General features: G+C 39.4%; 1 protein-coding gene across 1 annotated transcript in view; it reads right to left on the bottom strand.

Moving 5' to 3' along the window:
• The window catches only part of RAB40B (RAB40B, member RAS oncogene family), an 868,249-nt gene extending 852,191 nt beyond the window's left edge, over positions 1-16,058 (bottom strand). Inside the window, exon 1 of the mRNA XM_044068125.1 lies at positions 15,080-16,058. Within this exon, the coding sequence (XP_043924060.1) occupies positions 15,080-15,221 (142 nt within the window). The 5' untranslated portion in view covers positions 15,222-16,058. The remainder of the gene's footprint in view (positions 1-15,079) is intronic.
• Between the last annotated feature and the right edge of the window lie 3,126 nt (positions 16,059-19,184).

Below are 19,184 nucleotides of genomic sequence, written 5' to 3'. Positions count from 1 at the left end.
AACCAGGCAGGGATGCCCTCTCTCCCCTTTGTTATTTGCATTACATTCAGAACCACTGGCAAAGAAAATAAAGGACTCAGAAATTCAAGGAAACAATTAGTATGGTAGTCAAGAAAAGCTGGTTCTATATGCAGATGACATTAAGTTATACCTGACAAAACCAGAAAGGGACATAACAGTGCTGTGGAGCATATTGAGACAGTTTCAGATCTTTTCGGGATACAAAATTAATGAAGATAAAACAAAGACAATGGCGGTAAATTATGCACCCAGTTATGGGGACGTGATAAAATGAAGTTCTTAGGAATATGGATTAAAAGTGATTCTGATGTGGCAGCTAAGAACATGTGGGAAGAGACTAAACAAAAGATAATACAAAAACTGAGAAAAATGGAATCTCTGTTACATGGATATCAACAGTAAGATACAAGCAGTTAAAATGTTTTAGTCTCTTTAGTCTTACACACAGGTCAGGCATATTTTTATCAACCAGAGGAGAAGCTGTGGATAGCAATTAATTAACATCTAAGAGGGGAAGACAGAAAGAAGTCAAGTGCGATAAGGTTATTCTTCCAACAGAACAGGGCGGATTGGGATTACCGACTTGAAGGAGTATTTCAGAGCAACACAATTAAGGCGCCTTCACATAGCCCAAGCAGAAAACTATAATTCAAAGTGGCAAGTGATGATGATGAAACAGGGGTGAGCTCAAGAAACAAGGAGAGACTGGGATTTTGGATGCAGACCTTTAAGGAGAATAACAATCATCTTAGAGAATATTACATTCATAAAGTAGCAGAAAGTATCCTAAGAACTAAGCCAACATGGGAATGGAGAAAGGAGATTCTGCCTACAGGGATGACTGCAATTAGTGATTCATACGATAGGCAAGAGGGGGCTGGAATTTACTGGAGAGAACTGGCAAAGGAGCCAAGGTACTGGGAGCAAATAAACAGAGATGGAAAGATGATAGGATGGGAAGACGCCAAGAACTTATTTGGACTACAGGTTAGAGACTGCCTTCCCTATCAAGTACTGATAACAGAGTATAGGCAAAGAGAAAGAAACAGGGGGGTCCTAAATGAAAGACCAGCACTGGTAGAGATTTTAGTAGAATCTAGAACAGAAGTTGCCATTAAGAAATTAATAATTAGTAGATCATATAAAATATTGTATGATAACTATAAAAATCAATCACAGGAGGTTAGAAAGGATTGGGAAGAGAGACTGGATAAGCAATTCACAAATAAACAATGTGGGGATATATGTATAGCTCCCAAATATGCAAGTGTCTAGAAGATTTAGGATCTTCGCTTGGAAGTGTTTACAAAGCTATTTTTATACCCCAAGTAGACTCTAAAGCATTTTTCCTCAGGTAGACATCAAATGTTGGGGGTGTGATATGGAAGAAAGAGGTAACTGGGAACATATTTTCCGGAAGTGTAATGAGTTGGTAGACTTTAGAGATTCCCTGCAGACTGCTCTGTTCTACATGTTGGGTGAGCAACTCGGTATAACTAAGGAAATTTTTTTTTTTTTAGCTGAGCCATGATATAGAATCAGAATTGCCTAGACATAGCAACGCCTTGCCGAATCTAATTATGATGCCTGCCAAAAATGCAATTACTGGAAAATGGAAATCAAAGTCTAAACCAACTTTACTAGAAGTAGAGAAGATAGTAACAGAGATAAAACAACTGGGGTCTTTAAAAAAGGGGAGGAGCAAATTACATAGGAAAAAATGGGAAGTGTGGGATCAATAAAGGCAGGTGAAGAACGAGGTTTAAAAGAAGGCAGGAACTGAATGAGCTATATAACGGTTGACTGACAATGACTGGACATATAAGTGATGTATAATGTTTGCAGCTACAGTTGTGCTGGCATGGCTTGTAATGCATGTTTGCAAATGAGATTGTGTCAGTATGGTTTATTTTCATTTATATAAATGTATAATTGTCTATGTCATACATGATCATTTAATAAAGATATTTCTTATTTAAAAAAAAACATGATAGTGATGTTGCTTAGAAGTTAGAGCACCCCAACACTACACACTATCGCAAAAGTAAATGGAGAGATAAGAAATTAAAATGAGGCATATTCAAAAGGGCTCCCAAAAATGCTAGTTGCCTTTAAAGTCCATTTTCACCTCAGTGAAGAGTTAATATCACATTAGTTGTAGATGCAAGTTAGAAAAACTCCAAACTGAAGTATGTAAGCTCATTAATAAACACTGTAAGTAAACCAGAAAGTAAAAGGGAAAAAAAAAGGTAACAGACCAGTGTACAGTGAACAAAATACATTAAAATGCTGCAAGAAAAAGACTTCCATTTTGTGTAATAGGAAGGAAAAAGATTAAATCAGAAATTCTGTGACTTGACATCCCTCACGACAGTACCAAATCTGACAGAACACAGCGGTCACTCTTTAGGTAATACAAAGGTTTGCAAGTCATATAAATGAAACTAATGTAAAATGAACAAAAATCTTCCTTAAAAAAAACAGTATTCATTACAAATTGAGAAAAGTTACCAATTACAGTTGGGACACAAATTCTCTCAAAAAGAAAAACTTAAAAGGGTTACACAAAATTACCTGACAGGAAACCAGAAGAAACTTTATTCTCAACTTTATTCTCAACTTTATATAGTTGTTACTGAACAAAATTAAAAAAAATCTGTTGTATGATGTGTTTCCTATTTTCTTTCCACCGTATGTCCTAGGTCCCAAGTCTCTATGCAACACCATTCTACTGTCTCCTACTTAGAAAGGACAGACATGGTAAGATGGACTGAAGGAGTAGGAACAGCACTTGAAATAGTGGGAGGAGGTAGGGTCGGAAAGTAAGAAAAGGAAAAGGGAGAGACACAGCAGAATGAGACATTAAAGGAGGAGTGCTGCTGTTCCGGAATCAGGTAGGATAACACAGGTGGAACAGATGGTAGAATGACACAGGTGGAACAGATTGTAGAACAAGGGTACAAAGTGTCTCAAGTTTGACAGTGGAGAAGCAGAACATACTCTTAAGATGACAGTAAGGACAGGAAGGGGTATATTTTATGTCATACTGCAAACAAGAAAGAATGATCTGGCGTAAGAAACAGTGGATGAGTCTGACATTTGTTTGTCTTTTCCTGGTTAGGGGTCACCACAGCAGAACTCCGATCCGCTAATGATTGGCAGTCAATTTTTATGGTGCTGAATTGCCAGCCCCCTCGCCCAACCTTCAGCGAAGGCACGCCCATTCACGCATGACCATTTTAAGAATAACCTTCATCATTTACTGTACATTATGAGGACGATTCTTCTTCTTCTTTCTGCTTTTTCCTGGTTAGGGATCGCCACAGCGGATCACCTGTCCGCTCATGACTGGCAGTGGAGTTTTACGGTGTTCAGTTGCCAGCCCAGCGCCCAAGCTTCTACAGAAGGCACACACACACACAAATGCACTCACTCCTAGGGCCAATTTAGAGTGTCCAATCCACCTACAGCATGTCTTTGGGAAGTGGGAGGAAACTGGAGCACCCGGAGGAAACCCATGCGACCACAGGGAGGGCATGCAGACTCCGCACAGGAGGTACCCCAGCCGAGGATCGAACTGGAGAACCCCTTGCTGTGAGGTGTCAACGCTAACCGCTGCACCACCGCGGCCACCTATACATTGTGAGGACAATAAAACTACTAAAAGGAGAGCTGGCAATCAGTAACTGAGAAGGCATGTGAATACAGAACTATGGAACTCCAGCTTCACACAACAAATCTGTGTTTTTGAAGAATGCAGTAGTAAACAAATGCTATATAAGGGCCAAGAAATGCAAATATCTTGATGTAGCACTTAGGGAACCCTGTTGTAGCTGAGTAGAGAAACACTGGGACAGACTTTAATGGAAGTCAAGATGTTGGAAAGAACTCTGTCAAACATCACTACTACCAAGAGGGATATTTTACAATTACAGGAAAGACTAAAATATTTTAAAGACAGCAATGAAAATGTAAATTATTTTTGCCAGTTGCTTTGTCAATAACAGACTTTAACACCATCATAAATACAGCTTTACAGCCTTAAGTAAGGTAATAAAAATGATGATTTGCTTTCTTGCTTTTTGAGGACATTCAAGCCAAACGGTAAAAAAAATAACACAGACAAATGCCACTTAGTAAAAACTACAAGAAAAACCCAGCAGAGCTAACATTCTTCACTGCGTAATACCTTAAACCACCTTTGGTGGAGGCCCATGGGATACCTGCAAATGTCCTCTTTAAGGAACCTATAAAGTTTCAGTTACATAGCTTCGAAATGTTCGTGACTTTTTAATTTCATTTTTTAAGTCTTTACTGGTGCATCTCCCATGGGCCTCCAGTACAGGAGTTGTTATGGTATTATACACTGAAAACTTTAGCTTTGCTGGGTCTTTCTTGCAGTTTTTCTTTTCTAAAGTACTAACTGACTTTTGAGTTCCAATATGTGAAAACTGGATGGAAGGTGGCAAGCAGAAAGCATTTTGCACTGCTGGCAGACCTTTTAATGCAGATAATAAAACACCAAAGACGTTAATACTGATGTTGTTCTCTGTTAATTGTGGAACTTGAGTTTAAATACTACAAGGATGGTTCAAGTTCTAAAACACTGAGTTATCAATATCATGTTTTCCTCCCAGGTTCACAGGTAAGCATTACGCTAGCTGTCCTTGTGGGCATTTTAAGCCTAATCAATTTCCTTTTTGGTGCTTGAATTAGAATTTCCTGTTTGGTGTTAGATTGGCCTTACCCATCCCATGGTCGATCATTGTGTATTACCCCTAGCAAGAATAACTAGGACCATGCCTTCGATAATTTGAGGGGACTCATGCATGGGATAAAGCATTTAGGAGCTGCCTCTTTCCATATGTAGTACATAAGACAGTCCTGGGGTAAATTTTCTATTACCCATCCATAGATTCAATCTACACTTTAATAAGGACAGGGATGAGTTTTGTTTTACCTGGATGGGAACTCTGTTCCTGAGCAGTGATATTCTCTGCGAGATGTACCTGTCTCTCTAAACTGTTCTGCTGATGGTGCAGAAGAAGTTCTGATCCCTGGACCAAGTATTTCTGATGCCACTTGATTTGCAGATGTGTAGTAGGTCCATCAATTAGGTTGGAGGATGCTTCATATGTCAGATACGGGTCACCTCTTAGGAGTCTGTACGACACCAATCAATAACAGTACAGTGTTTTGAGTCAGTCCATGTAGGACATATTGTTTAGGCCTTATATTTTTTTAGTAAGGTGTCTCTGTGGGCATTCCACTTGTCACATGCGTCTGGGCAGACACATGCCAAAGGAGGCTTTATATTCATGGCTGACCTAATGATGGCTGAGTAAAGGAGGACAAGGACATCTGTATAACTAGATGCAATCCCTTTGTTTATAAACTGTGCAATACAGAAGGGCTTTCTTATGACAGCGGACACGCATTGGTAGAAAGTTAAGTCACTGTTCACTTAAGTTCTCAAATTCCAAACAAGTGTATTTACTCCTATGGGCATTTTGTCAATGCGGTAGTTACCCCGGACAGACGATTTTCTAAAAGACAAAATAATACATTTGTTTGGGATAAAAACTTCCTGCATGATGCCTAAGTCATTTGGGGATTCAATGACTGTTCCTAGGCTGCAGTCATCTCCTAGCTTACTCAGAGCTCTTTGGTACTGGCTTTTACTTCAGAGAAGTAAATACCGAACAGGAGGTCCCAGCACCAAACACTGGGGGGGATTACACTGGTGATTGGTCTTTTTGTGGAGGTAGTTTCCTCTGTTTTGACCTCCTGCATTCTGTTAGCCAGCTAGCAAACCAGCAGGTGATGTAGGGGTTTACTCCCAGTTTATTTAGATTTTCTATTATGTCAGAGTGCAGGATTGTGTCAAAAGCCTTTACCAGGTTGACATACGTAGTGTGTACCATCTTACCTTCGTCCATTGCTTTGGTGACCATTTAGAAAAGTCGAACAAATTAAGTAAGTTTCGCCTGCCCTTGACGAATCCAAATTGACATGGATCCTGTGCTTGGTGATTCCCTGTGTCCTTATTGAGTAATTCAACAAGTCTTGCCATGGCTTTGCATATGATGCTGGTCAGACTTATTGGTCTACAATTGCCTGGTTCTGTGGAAGGTCCGCCCTAGTGCAGGGGAATGACTAGAGGTATTCTGCATTCACTTGCTACAAAAGCTGTACAGAAGCTGAGCTTGAACAGTGTTGTGTGGTGGGGGGGACTAAATAGTGCTTCATGCTGTTTAAGATCTACCCAGGAATACTGTCAGGACCCATTGATTTTTTATTACTTTAGTACTTTTAGCTTTTGGTACTAAGCATACTAGAAAAAACTAACTTGAGAGGATCAGAAACAAACTTATTTCCTCTGCATTTACTAAACACATACCAGGCTATGTACTCAGTTTCCTGTGATAGGAAATGCTGGATTTTTTAACCGTGAATCTGTATGAATTTGACTGATCAAACCCAAAACGGAATTCTGTGGGCTGCAGGGTCCAATAGACCAGTAAATAAAACTTAGATGAACATAACATAGTAAACATACTTTTTAGTGTTTATTTCTCAGTACATAACACATCTAAAATGTAAAAAGAGATCAAATTTCAAATGTTCAAATACTACTTTTACATACAGTGGATATAAAAAGTTTCCACACCCCCGTTAAAATGCCAGGTTTTTGTGATATAAAAAATTAGACCACAATAAATCATTTCAAAACTTTTCCCACCTTTAATGTGACCTATAACCTGTACAATTCAACTGAAAAACAAATCTGTTAGGGGAAAAAAATATATAAAAAAATTAAAAATGTGCAATACGCTGGTTGCACAAGTGTGCACAGACAAAATGCGTGTCTGTCAGCTGGTACTTGAAGACAGAAGGAAAAGTCCAGATTCCAATCTGTGTGCCCCCATATAGGAGTAGTGCTGTAAACCCTGCATTCAAGTTGCAACTCTATAAATAACACACAAAAATATCAACCTGTGTGTCCTGTATACTAACAGTGTTGTAAGTCCTCAGGTAAAGTGTGGCTTTTTAGACAAAATGCTCACAGAAGGGCATTGTGTATTCTACCCTGCCAGAGCATAGAGACCGTTCTAAGGATGAGGTGGGGTTACACACACTAACCGTAAGGATGCTAATACACAGCAGGGCAACATTGTGGACCTTACGCAAAGATGATGCCTCCATACTCGCAATGATTTACATTTGGGAGCAGAGCTGCACCACACTGCACGTAAGTAGTGATTATAAGCAGCTGTTAGGCTGGTATGCAGGAATGAGCTACATAATTCAAAAACTTATTGAAAAGTGCTTAGTTCATACCTATTCCTTTGTACTGTTGGTCATTTGCATCTCTTTTAGATTTCACACTTCAAGAAAAAGTTCACAAAAGTATATTTATGCCACTGTTATTATTATTATTTAATTACATTTATTGGCCCATAACAGTAATAAACATAATTACTATTATTTTTTTAACTTTATTTGTTGAGTGAGAAAGTCCATTCACAGCAGTTGCCTAGGTATAAAAGCTCCACAGTTCAGTTTACAATATAGAAATACAATACCGAATTCTTTACAGCACCACTGTACTTGTCAAGAAGTAAGCAAGTATGGAGTTCTGCTTTGTATACTGTTCTTTACTGGCCTGTAATAATGTCAATCCATCTGTTTACATCACATAACAGATTCATGGCAGTTATAAGAAAATATTAAGAATGAAGCCACTAAAGCTGAACTTAAAACACAGAATACTACAAATGCAGAAAATGAAAAAAAAAAACCAAGCGTTTTTGCAAGGGGAGAAGTCCCTCCCTCATCCAGTTTGCATAAATATGCTAATGTCATAGTTGCATAGTCAAAAATAATGGGGAACAAAGGCCCAAAATCAGGGACATGTTTTAACTATTGCTCTTATAAACTTATAAAGTTGCTGGAATAACAGGTTTTGCAATATTATGCATTTTATGAAGGTTAAGAAGTCTGAAACTCAAATGTCCTGTCATTCTTTTCTGACTTTAGTCCTCAATGATTTGCCAGAAAACCACAAATTTTATGAGGAACAGACCAAAAGCTTGAGGCAAATATTACACAAGCATTCTGCAAAATTCTGGATAGTTGAAAGGTATATATGTGACTAAACACTTGGCCTCTCCTCCACAAAGAGGCAACTGACGTACTACTCTGGCATCATCCTCTAACATAACTAGAGGCTAGTCATGTCCAACATTCTTAAATGATTTAAAAAGCAGTGTACAAGAGCTTAGAATACAAACACACATGTCCCATGCCTACTGCACACTCTGCATCCTCTGCATTAATAAAAAAATCCTTTCCTTACATGTATGGCAACACCTTCAAACTCTGAAAATCCCCAAGTCTCACCACCACCACTCTGGATTATGCAAAGTGCCATGAGACTAATTCTCCTTGAACACAGTGAATCCATTCCATGAAAGCTAATGGTAAGGCCAGACAGCAAAGTACAAGAATGAAAGTGTCAACAGATACACTGAGGTCAGTCAGGCATTAATGGGACCAAACAGATGTAATAAAAATGCTTTAAAATTAACAGAGGAAATTCAGAATGAAAGCTTGGTGTGTATGGAGCAATGAGGGCTCTCCTACTTGGTCTAATATCCACTCCAAAATGGCAGATGGATAGTAAGTTTACAGGATGTGAAGGCGCAACTGTGGAAAAGGTGGAAGAAGAAGGGATGGCTCATACAAACAGCCACAGCCACGACACTGGAGAACAAAACAGGAATATGCCTGATGTCAGACGTAAGTAATGCTTCTGCTACTGGCGTACAAGGCATGGACTTGTTAAAATATGAATCAGAGTCAAAATGAAATGGGAGCACGATTGTGTGTAAGATACAGAGCATTTAGAAAGGATGGTGTTAGAAGGAGAGATGGAGGAAAAGCACTACAATAAGGGAGGTTTTAGAATGCATGACTCAGAAAGCCTGAGAAACTCCAACCATCCACCTCTCCTGATTATCCACTTTATCCAATTCAAGGTTGACGGGACAGTGACAAAGATTATTTGGCACATGGACTGAAAAGGGGGGTGGGGTAATACACTGCGGGGGAGGGGAATACCGATCACCAGAAACCTGATTTTAGTGGAATTTAGAATTGTCAGTAAAGAAAATGTCATGATATCAACAGTTAAAAAAATCATGTTAAATATACTCCTAGAAAGAGTGTGGCAATAAAAGTAAGAACACTAGAATAAAGAAAGAATATGTACTGACTTTGAAAATCATCATCCAGGTCGCTATAGCAACAATTTGGTGAAACTGCAGTGACCTTATGCACACTTTTAAAATATGCAGTGTACTCAGAACTGCTCACAACATGTGAAAACAGGCCAGTGTGGTACTTCTTATCAAGGAAATGTGACTGCTCCACTATGGATATTTTCTAGCCAATCAGTTTTCTTCCCAGGTTTACAAACCATTTGAGAAGGCTTTGTTGAGTCTACCATGTCGCCTTAGGGATACCACACTACAGATAACACACAAAGTGTATCTCAAATTAGTTGTCTTTTGTGGGTATGACCAATGGCTCTATTTATCAAGTTACTGGTCCAACCACTTGACCTTCTTGTTTTTGGTAACACTGTATGTTCAGTAATCTTTTAAGATCAAAACTAGAACTGCCTTCTCAGCACACATACCCTGCTGCAGTACATACATTCTTATGTCTTTAGCTCACAATTTACTATGCCACGAAGTGGTGGTTGTCAAGTCAAGCCACTCACTCATACAAATCTGCTGGTCATGTTTTCTCTTCATTTATTTATTTGCACTTTGTTGAACAGGTTAGTCCCACGAGGCCAATAGCATCTTTTAAGGCAAGACCTTGGATGGAATTCATACTGACTTGAGGAAACCTGGCCAGAGTTCTGGGGAATGTGCATTACTCTTTTAAATAAGTGCTATGGGGTCTTTAACATCCACCTGAGCTACCATCACCTTGGGCAGATGGGGCCTTGGTTTAATGTTTTATCTGAAGGATGGCACACTCAGGAGTGAAGCAACTCCATTACACTGCACTGCTGGTATTAGAAAATGAATCCAACTACCCAGTGTGGGAATTGAACCTACAGCCATCTGATCTTTCAGTACTAATGCACTGGTCCTCTAGAATTCATCCGCTACCATGTTCCTGCACAAATATGGCTGACAAATGTGTTTACCATGTCCAGAAGCTATTACTTACAGTCGCACTGCTTTAGTAATATTCTAATCACATTGTTCTAGTAATAATCTCAACAATAACAAAGATGTATACTGTTTAGTTATTGGACTATTGTGCTACCGTCTTGTTCCTATATGTGGCTTGTTACCCACGTGGGTACTTTTCTGTTAACAGGGCAACGGCTTTTTCATCTTGTGTTCTGTTTTCCTTCAATTTCAATGTTTTACCTTTGCAGGGTGTCTGACTCTCCCTTTTGCTTAAACAGTACCTCCCACCCCATCCATCGTTAATTTGAATAATTTGTTTTTAACATTCCCCGATTATTTTGATTACCTGGGGAAAGTATCTCTCTTTTTATAAAGTGCCGATCGGAAAACCCAATAGCAATGGGATTAGAAAAAGACAACAAAGGCACCTTGGTAACCGTAGGCAAAAACGCTTTATTAATGTTAGGTGCTGCCATATTTCAAAGCTAAATGACTTGTAAGTTTTACCTTTAATATAGTATTTTCACCTTTTGTATACAGGGTGCACTTTAGTCATTCTCATCTTCATTGCTCAGAAACTGCAGCACAACCTATGTTATAATATGCAGAAACATTTTAAATATCGTGATGTAACTTACAGTCATTAAGACCAACAATTGGTGCCTCATAGTTTATTTTCTGAACAATAAAGAAAAATGAAACTATAATGCTTGGCATTATTGATTTATTACTTAATCATATATTTTATGAGGAGCAGGAAAAATCTTGCGAAATCAGAGACAGTTGAGATGGGTAAGATTCTTCAGCATTAGCACTGTCAGCCATGTTCATTGCAAGTGTTTATGAATGCATTCTCCTTCCGATGTATCGAGAATAACCAGACTGTCCCACTGAACCACATTTAAGTGCTTACTGGTTAAATTACAATGTAGGCACTTTTTCATTTATTTGCTTATTTCATTTATTTATTGTTTTTGGTTGTTTCAGATGACAGCAAAGCCATAACTAGTGTTGCCCAGAGGAGAGAAAAAAAAAAAACAAGATTACGGCACAGGTCAAGAGTAGAACAAAAACAACAGTTCTTGACAAAGATGAAAATAAGGGGGGGGGGGAACAAACAACCAAAATTATGGACTCTTTGAAAACATTATTTCACTTCACTGAACAGGTTAAGCAGAACAAGACTGTAAAACAAGCAGTACTGACATGTCAGACAATGAGTAGCAGTCCAACAATGAAGACAACATTAAAACCAGCCGAAAAAAAGCTGCTGCCCTGTTAACGGAAAAGTACCCCCACATGTACTAGGGTGCAAAACACGTCTAACTAAGCCACTTTCTCTTTAGAATTTTCAGACCTTTAGCAGTAATAATTTGTCAAACACAGACTGTCTGTAGTTGGAAGAACAGTACAAACAGGGGATGGGCAACAAGAGGGCCTGAATCACGCTAGTGCCCTGTCAGGTAAGCGCCAGCTTGGGTTTAATGCCAGAAGGTAATCATGCACTCCTGCAAAAAGAATTACAAACCAAGACTAACTTTTGTGATGGCAAAAGGAAGTGTCGAGGACTATCATTTGGGGTATCAGTCACTTCAAGAAGTCACTCAACATTCCAACTAGTACACTGGCACATCTATCTGTGCCACAACCAGTCCAGGTTTAGGAATCAACTCTGAGTTGCATAAGGTGCAGCCAAGCAGTGAACGGAGTGGTAGTACTGTAGAAATCGTCTAATAGAAGATGTGCTGTACACCTGGGATTAGTGTGATCTGGCAAGGAATTAGACCTGCATCACCAAAGCCAAGAGCAGCACTAAGTAGAACAGCTGGGGGTAGACCACACAACATAGCCACGCTTAGCTGACCTAGGGTGAAATAGTACACATCCAACAAGAGGCAGCAAACTATAGAAGAAAAGAGACATGGAAAGTATAAGCCTGCAGTTAGACAGAGGTCAGCTGGGTAACATACAGAAACAAAAGTGGAGAATAAGTTCTGGTTCACACCGTAAAGGGAAGACATCGTCTGACTGTATAACGCAAAGCAGGGACAAAACGGTTTTGTTTTATGAAAGTATTACATGCAGCACCGCAGAGTGGTTTGCACCAATACAAACCCCAAATCTGCAATGACTTTGGAACCCTGCTACTTACTACGTGTTAATTGTGGAGTCGTGCATGGGTATAACAGCCAGCATCTACAGTTATATCACTCCTGTACAACTAAGTCTGGCATACACATACAGATGTGCGTCAAGCTGCAAATGCAGCAAGCCACTCTAAGAAAAATAACTGTGGTGGGAAGAGAGTGCCTTTATGCCTCTCACCACCAGACTGTTTGACAAGTTAGCTGTGATGCTATCCTTGAAAATTCCTGTTCCTAACTCCATTACCAAGCTCTTGTGGGGAGGGGATCCCACTAGGTACCACAAAATACAATCAGGGTGCTTAACAGAAGGTGTGCTAGGAACATCTTACAGCCAAGCACTGTTCTGGAAAAGGCACAGATATATTACATCTACGGAAATAACCCTACTCCTACAGTCTAGTGTGTGAAATGCCTCACCAGTACGAAATCAGACTTGAGCTACTGTATCACTATCACAATAATTAAAGCGATGAAACTACTTTCAGGCTCATCAGTGCACAGCAAAGGCTACTCTAAGCATCCACCACCCTTCTGAGGAACATATCCTTCCTGCCAGCAACTGCATGTTAATGCCTCCCAACGTTAATCAAAAGATGACATAGAAATAAGCTCTGTAGCTCTACAGCAGCGATATCTTTAAGGTTCGGGAATATTTCACAGTTCTGCTTTCTTTTCCTTGCACCATGGAGAATAGTCTGAATTTCCTCAACTTCACTTTTTTTCCCTTTCTGGAAGCAATGAATTACTGCCACAGCCCTGTTCTGCAATGTCTATATGCTGCTGAAGTCCTTTCTGACACAGGGCTTTCAGCACCATATTCATCAATCAAGGCAGGATCACAGGAGATTTGCCCATTTGATAACATCAGTATTCTGCTCTGATGCTCTTCCACCCAAATACCTTCAGCTATTGTGCCCTGCCTTTCTGCCTTGCTTTAGCAGACTCAAAATGGCAATCACAGGCGAGAGGCGGTACAAGCTTCTCATTCAAACTAAACCAACTGTCAAACTATAAATCCTGCACTTACTAATATCTCCTAAGCAAACCTCTCAACCGCCCAGATTTTTGCAGAATGCTCAAAGTGTTGCCATTTTTGTCATGCCAGAGCTCAAGAAATCTGGTAACAAATGCTGGCAGTGTCAACAAGCTGAATGTCTATACTGTCTACTCTCTTTCAATAACCAACTGACTGTCAGTGATCAAACTAATACAGTGCAAACTATCTATGCCCTGAACCCCTTAGGTCCCACAACAGCACAGTCCTGTGCAAGTCATTTAAGCACATTAAAACGTTGATGCCACCCCTGAAAACCTGCAAAGCCACAGTGTGAGTCATTGAAAATGAACAATAGTTTTATTAAAAAAAAAAAAAATGAATCCGTGAATATTATTCCCAACTTAAAACTATTTTCAAAAACTAGTACCATCCTTTTCCTACAGCTGTTCCCCTTCAGGAGTCTGCTAGATTTCAAAGACCAAGTCTTGCTACACGGTCAGTATGTACTCATCCATTACAATCACAATATCTGTATCCCAGCAAAACAAATAAACAGCATTCTTTACACCTCTTGAAATGTTTAAAGGCTAAGTGTACACAAGTGTATTCAGTTTTACAACTGATGCTTATGGCATTTTTTTTCATGATTCTGTACTTGGCATTCACTATACATGAGTTTACTTACTAGGTCTTGCCAATAAAGAGAAACATATTTCTGGTAAGCTTAGTGTTATTATCAGATAAACAAACTACTAAATACATAAACAGATATCAATGCTACTCTGTCCCAGAGTCATTATTTCCTTGTATTCACATGATCACCTTTTCATACCATCACAGCCACCAATTTGGCTTCTGGTCATCTGTAAACAGTCAAACATTCTTTTTCTAGGCCACCAGCAATGTTGCCTGTAAATACTCAAGAATGGCACAGTGACAATCTCCTCTTTGCAAATAACTTGTCTTTTTTCTTCTTCTGACGGGATTTTACTAATAAATGCCTTCTTCCAATAAACTTTTTTTTATGTGCAGTCAACATGTAAATGTTCTAATGGTGTGAGTCTTCCATGACTGAATTAAAGACCTTTTCAAACTCCAAACTATATCAACTACCCTATCAGCATGTCATTAGGTCAAGTAATGCAGCCAGGTTTCGCTGGCACAATCCACATACATGACAGTGCAAAAAAGAAAAGGAAAGACAGAAAGTTCAAAAGAACCTAATCAAATAATGCACAGATCCTGGATGTCAGCAAGTTCAAAACAAAATAATTAAACAACGACTGAAACATGAATAAGTAGTTAAATTATTTTAGTGTTATAACTAGCCTTCCATACCTACGGCAATAGCTGTCTTATCTGAACTTGAGCAGCAATGACAGGTGCTAGGAATGGGAACACTGGATCTTTTGGGTCCTAAACACTGGAACTGGATAGCTAGTATTAAATGCCAGAAGAATCGGATCCTCTTCCATGCACACACTGATCAGGTACATAATCTATCAATCAGACTTTCCTGTTTCATGAACACAAGGAAATATCTGCGCATATAACCAAAAACCCACTTTAGAAACGGGCCACAAAACGGGAGACTAGTATAACAATGACAACCAATCCTAGCCAAAACTGAGGACAGTGAATCTAATGACTTATTATTTATACAGAATTGTAATGCAACACAGTGCCATGCTGCAACTCACCCATATGGTAACCATAGGGAGACTCGCTTGCTCCATCCTGAAGGCTTGCCAATATCTCTCCTTTTCCAACATCACTGTCCCCGACCAGCAAGAATTTCAGCAGGAAATCATACGCCTTGACTGGGCTTCCTCTGGTGCTCATCCTACATAAACACGCGCAGCTGTCCCATAATGGAACAAAACCATCCCTCCTGCACACTCAAATGTTCAGGTAGCAACAGTTTGCAAGTTCGGGCATGTGCAACTGCAGTGCCACCAGATTTTCTAAAAAAGCAAGTAATCCAGCCAAATGTACGCTCCCCAATACGATGTTATGTTTGCAAGAAGATGGCTTTTCTCAAGGGTACACTTAGTTCTCTTTCCTGCCAACCACTACTGCTTTCCTACCGTTTCCGTTCCGTGGCACCTCAAATTTGCAGCATGCTTTGGATTTCCAAAATTAAAGATGATAAGGATCCAAAGTTTTACAAAGTAAAAAGCATTGCAAACTGCAACGATCTAGCCAGATTTGGAACTGAAATGCCTGATCACTGTCAGTTGTTCAAGGTACACTTCTTGCCACTTCGCAATGTAGCAGTTAGGTAACAGAAGCAATCACCCATTCTACAATATAGAAATAACTCACTGCTTCAGGTTGGGTTTTACTAAAATAGTAATCTCGTATATATCAGTAGATAAATGAACCAATGATTCAGACGTAGTTCTCCCAGACAGAAAACTGCCAAATATTTTCACGACTAATTTACATGTCACAGCGGACAAGACAAACAAATCACCTGGGCTATGTCCGTTAAAGGTACTCCGAATATTGAATTAACAGAACTACTGCTACGCTTGTTGGTCCCTGCTGTATTTAATTTCTCTAAAAAAATACTCAACGAGCACGAGAGCTCCACGCTAGATGTCTGTTTTAGCTGCGTGATTGTCTTTGCTTGCCTGCCCAGTCACGCCTCCAGATGGGTGCTCATTGGCTCATTAAGTAGTTGCTAGGGTAAGGAGCTATATCATTGGATAGTGTTCTTATCCATAATGTCCTAGCTTGTGGAGAAGGGACCGTCAAGACAGCAGAACTGAAGGACTTCTTCAGGACTGTCCAGTAAGTGCGCAGAAGAGATGAGAGGCTGGGGCTGAAAGGTGGAGAAAGGGGCGGGCCCAGGAGTTGTTTACAAGCTGCAGAGACCTGGTGCCTGGATCAGTTCCTATCTGTGTCATCATACTTCTCAACTTATTAGAGCAATAATTCTAGACAAAGCCATTAATAAAAGGGGGACAAAGTCCCCAAAATAGGGGTAATTTTTATATTTTGCTCTTATAAATTTAGAAAGCTGATATAATAACAGGTTTTGCATTAGCATGACTTTTCTGAAGGGTATGAAAGCTGAAACTCAAATTCAAGTAATTCTTTTCTAACTTCAGTCTTTAGTGATGTGCCACTAATTTGATAGAAAACCACAGTTTTATGAAAAACGGGCTAAAATAGGGTTGCCACCTTTTCAAATGGCCAAAGTGGGACATTTTTGGTACAAACATCAGATTCTACAGGCCGATACATACCCACGGTCAGTACAAAGGTGAGAACTTGACTTTTTTGCCTAAATAAAAGCTTATTCGTGTAGCATTTAGTTGCTTATAACATTTAGGTATTTTAGATACAAAATAACTGTTTTATGCAACTATTACATAAAATATAGGAAATAATTTTGTCCTAAAAGCTCAGGACATTATCCATTTTTACAATTTTTTGTCAGGACACAACTGCCCAAAGTGGGACCGTCCCTCGCAAAGTGGGACAGGTGGTAACCCTAGGCTAAAAATATGAGGCAAAAATCTGGACATTTCTGCGAAAATCTATACAGTTAAGAGGTATTGTGATTAGTCCCACCCATTTGAAATATATTCTGGTAGGACTGCCTCTCGTAGTGACAGTGTGTACCCGCCCAGTATTATTGACTTCCGAGAGTTCCAGCAGTAGGACATTTTTTGGTAAGATCACTGATTTTCCAAAAACTGGCTCTGTAGAATTAACCCTCGCTAAACTGTGTGTATATGGATCCCAGTAATTATAATGCGCTTCCATTGTTAAATATGGAGAAAGATTCAAGACAAAAGCAGTAGTGCTATTGCTGTTTGGGCACACATTTTAAATATTAAGCAATGCGCATTAAGCAATCTTTCTCAAGTGTATTAAACATCTCTTAAAATAAGTCCAGATGCTTTGTTTTAATTATAATTATAGTTACCAAGGTTCTAATTTTAGTTGACTGCACCCGTTTGTTTACTGTGTTTATACAGGATACGACATCGAATTTCCTTCGTTGTTGTGGCACTTTTAGAAGAGACTATATGGAAATCGTGGGTGGTAGGGTAGAAGCGCAGGAGAGCGTTATTTGAGAAATATTTTAATACAGTCTGAAAACTGTAATTGCCACAATAGTTCCAGCTGTTTTCCAACATACCTCCCAATCTCTTAGAGCAAGAAATCTGGACAAAACCATACATAATGGGGGGGGGGGGGGGCAAGGGCTCAAAAGTAGAGCCATTTTAAATATTGTTCTTACAAACATAGAAAGCTAATAGAATAACAGGTTTTCACTAACACAAATTTCCTGAAGAGTATAGAATCTGAATCTCAAATGTCTGTCATTATTTTCTGACTTCACTGCTCAATGATTTACCAGAAAACTACACTTTTATTAGAAACAGACTGAAAATATGAGGCAAAAATCGACATTCTGTGAAAATCTATTCAGTTGACAGGTATGCTTTCCAAGTTTACCTCTCAACCTTAGTGCAAGAAATTTGGACAAAACCTGAAATAACAGGGGGGACAAAGGCCCCAAAATTGCTACACATTTTAAATACTGCTCTTATAATCTTAGAAAATTACTAAAATAACAGTGTTTGAGTTAGCATGCATTTTTCTGAAGGATATGAAGTCTGAAATTCAAATGTATGTTATAATTTAGTGACTTTAATCTTCAGATTATTCCAGACATTTGCCAGAAATGTTTTTGCTGGGTATCTAATAGGCATGGCATTTGAATACTGACTAGCACATAGCTGTTCACATTTAAAGCAGGATTGTGGATTACTACTTATAAATACAATTAAAAAAAAATAAAATACCCAAGTGACAAAAATGACCCCGACATATCTATTTATTGCAATTTGTTAACCAGGTGTGCTGACCTACTGACTCTTTCAGTGAATGACCCGATTACCAATGGCAGTACAGTAAGCGATACACTGTCAAATAGGGGTGACCTTAGTAGTTGAGAGACCCAATTTGGAACATTGTGGTGGGGGTCTACAGCTGTCCTCCTGCCCCACCTTACCTCCAACTCTCTTCCACCCACTTCACTGCTGGACTAAGATTAGTTCTCATTAGGTTTCAGGAATATATGCCTTTAATATGATGATGTGTCTTTTGGCTTTTCCGGGTTAGGGGTCGCCACAGTGGAACTCCGGGCCGCTAATGACTGGTAGTTGATTTTTACATGCCGAGTTACCAGCCCTGGCGCACAACCTTTAACGAAGGTGCGCCCATTCACGCATGTCTCCACGCAGAAGACGCTCTAGCTGAGAATCGAATCGGACAGCGTCTTACTGTGAAGCGACAACGCTACCGCAGCACCACCACCGCATATGCCTTTAATGTGTATTAAAAAACAAAACAGATTTATTTATTAGCTTAATTTTTGTCAAAAGTATGCTAAAACAGAAGCTGACTATGAACTTTTGTTGGTAAGTTAAATACTATGCATACTCTATCTTTAAGAGATGCTGCAGACAGCACCTAGCAGACCATGGTATTCTGAAGTATGCTTGTTTTAAACATGAAACCTGGTAAAATCTTATTACTTATGACAGTTTCTCACTTCCCATGCCCAATGTACTCGGATGCCACAAAGTACAGAACAAATGAGTCAATAGGGATGGGCTTAAAGATTGTGGGTGGACTGCGGTGGGTAAAAAGAACATAAACATTTTCTAAACTTCATTGCATATTGTCATCTCATATTTCCATCATCTTTCCTCATGGGCTTCAGTCACCTCCAGCACCTCCTCTGAACTGGTGGACTCCTTGGTCCAGTTAATTCTCACA

Source organism: Protopterus annectens, chromosome 4.part0 (assembly GCF_019279795.1).
Source record: "Protopterus annectens isolate FY-2018-M chromosome 4.part0, PAN1.0, whole genome shotgun sequence".
In the NCBI taxonomy this organism is placed as follows: domain Eukaryota; kingdom Metazoa; phylum Chordata; order Ceratodontiformes; family Protopteridae; genus Protopterus; species Protopterus annectens.
The sequence above is the reverse complement of the archived record's forward strand: the minus strand, read 5'-3'. Positions and strand labels throughout refer to the sequence as shown.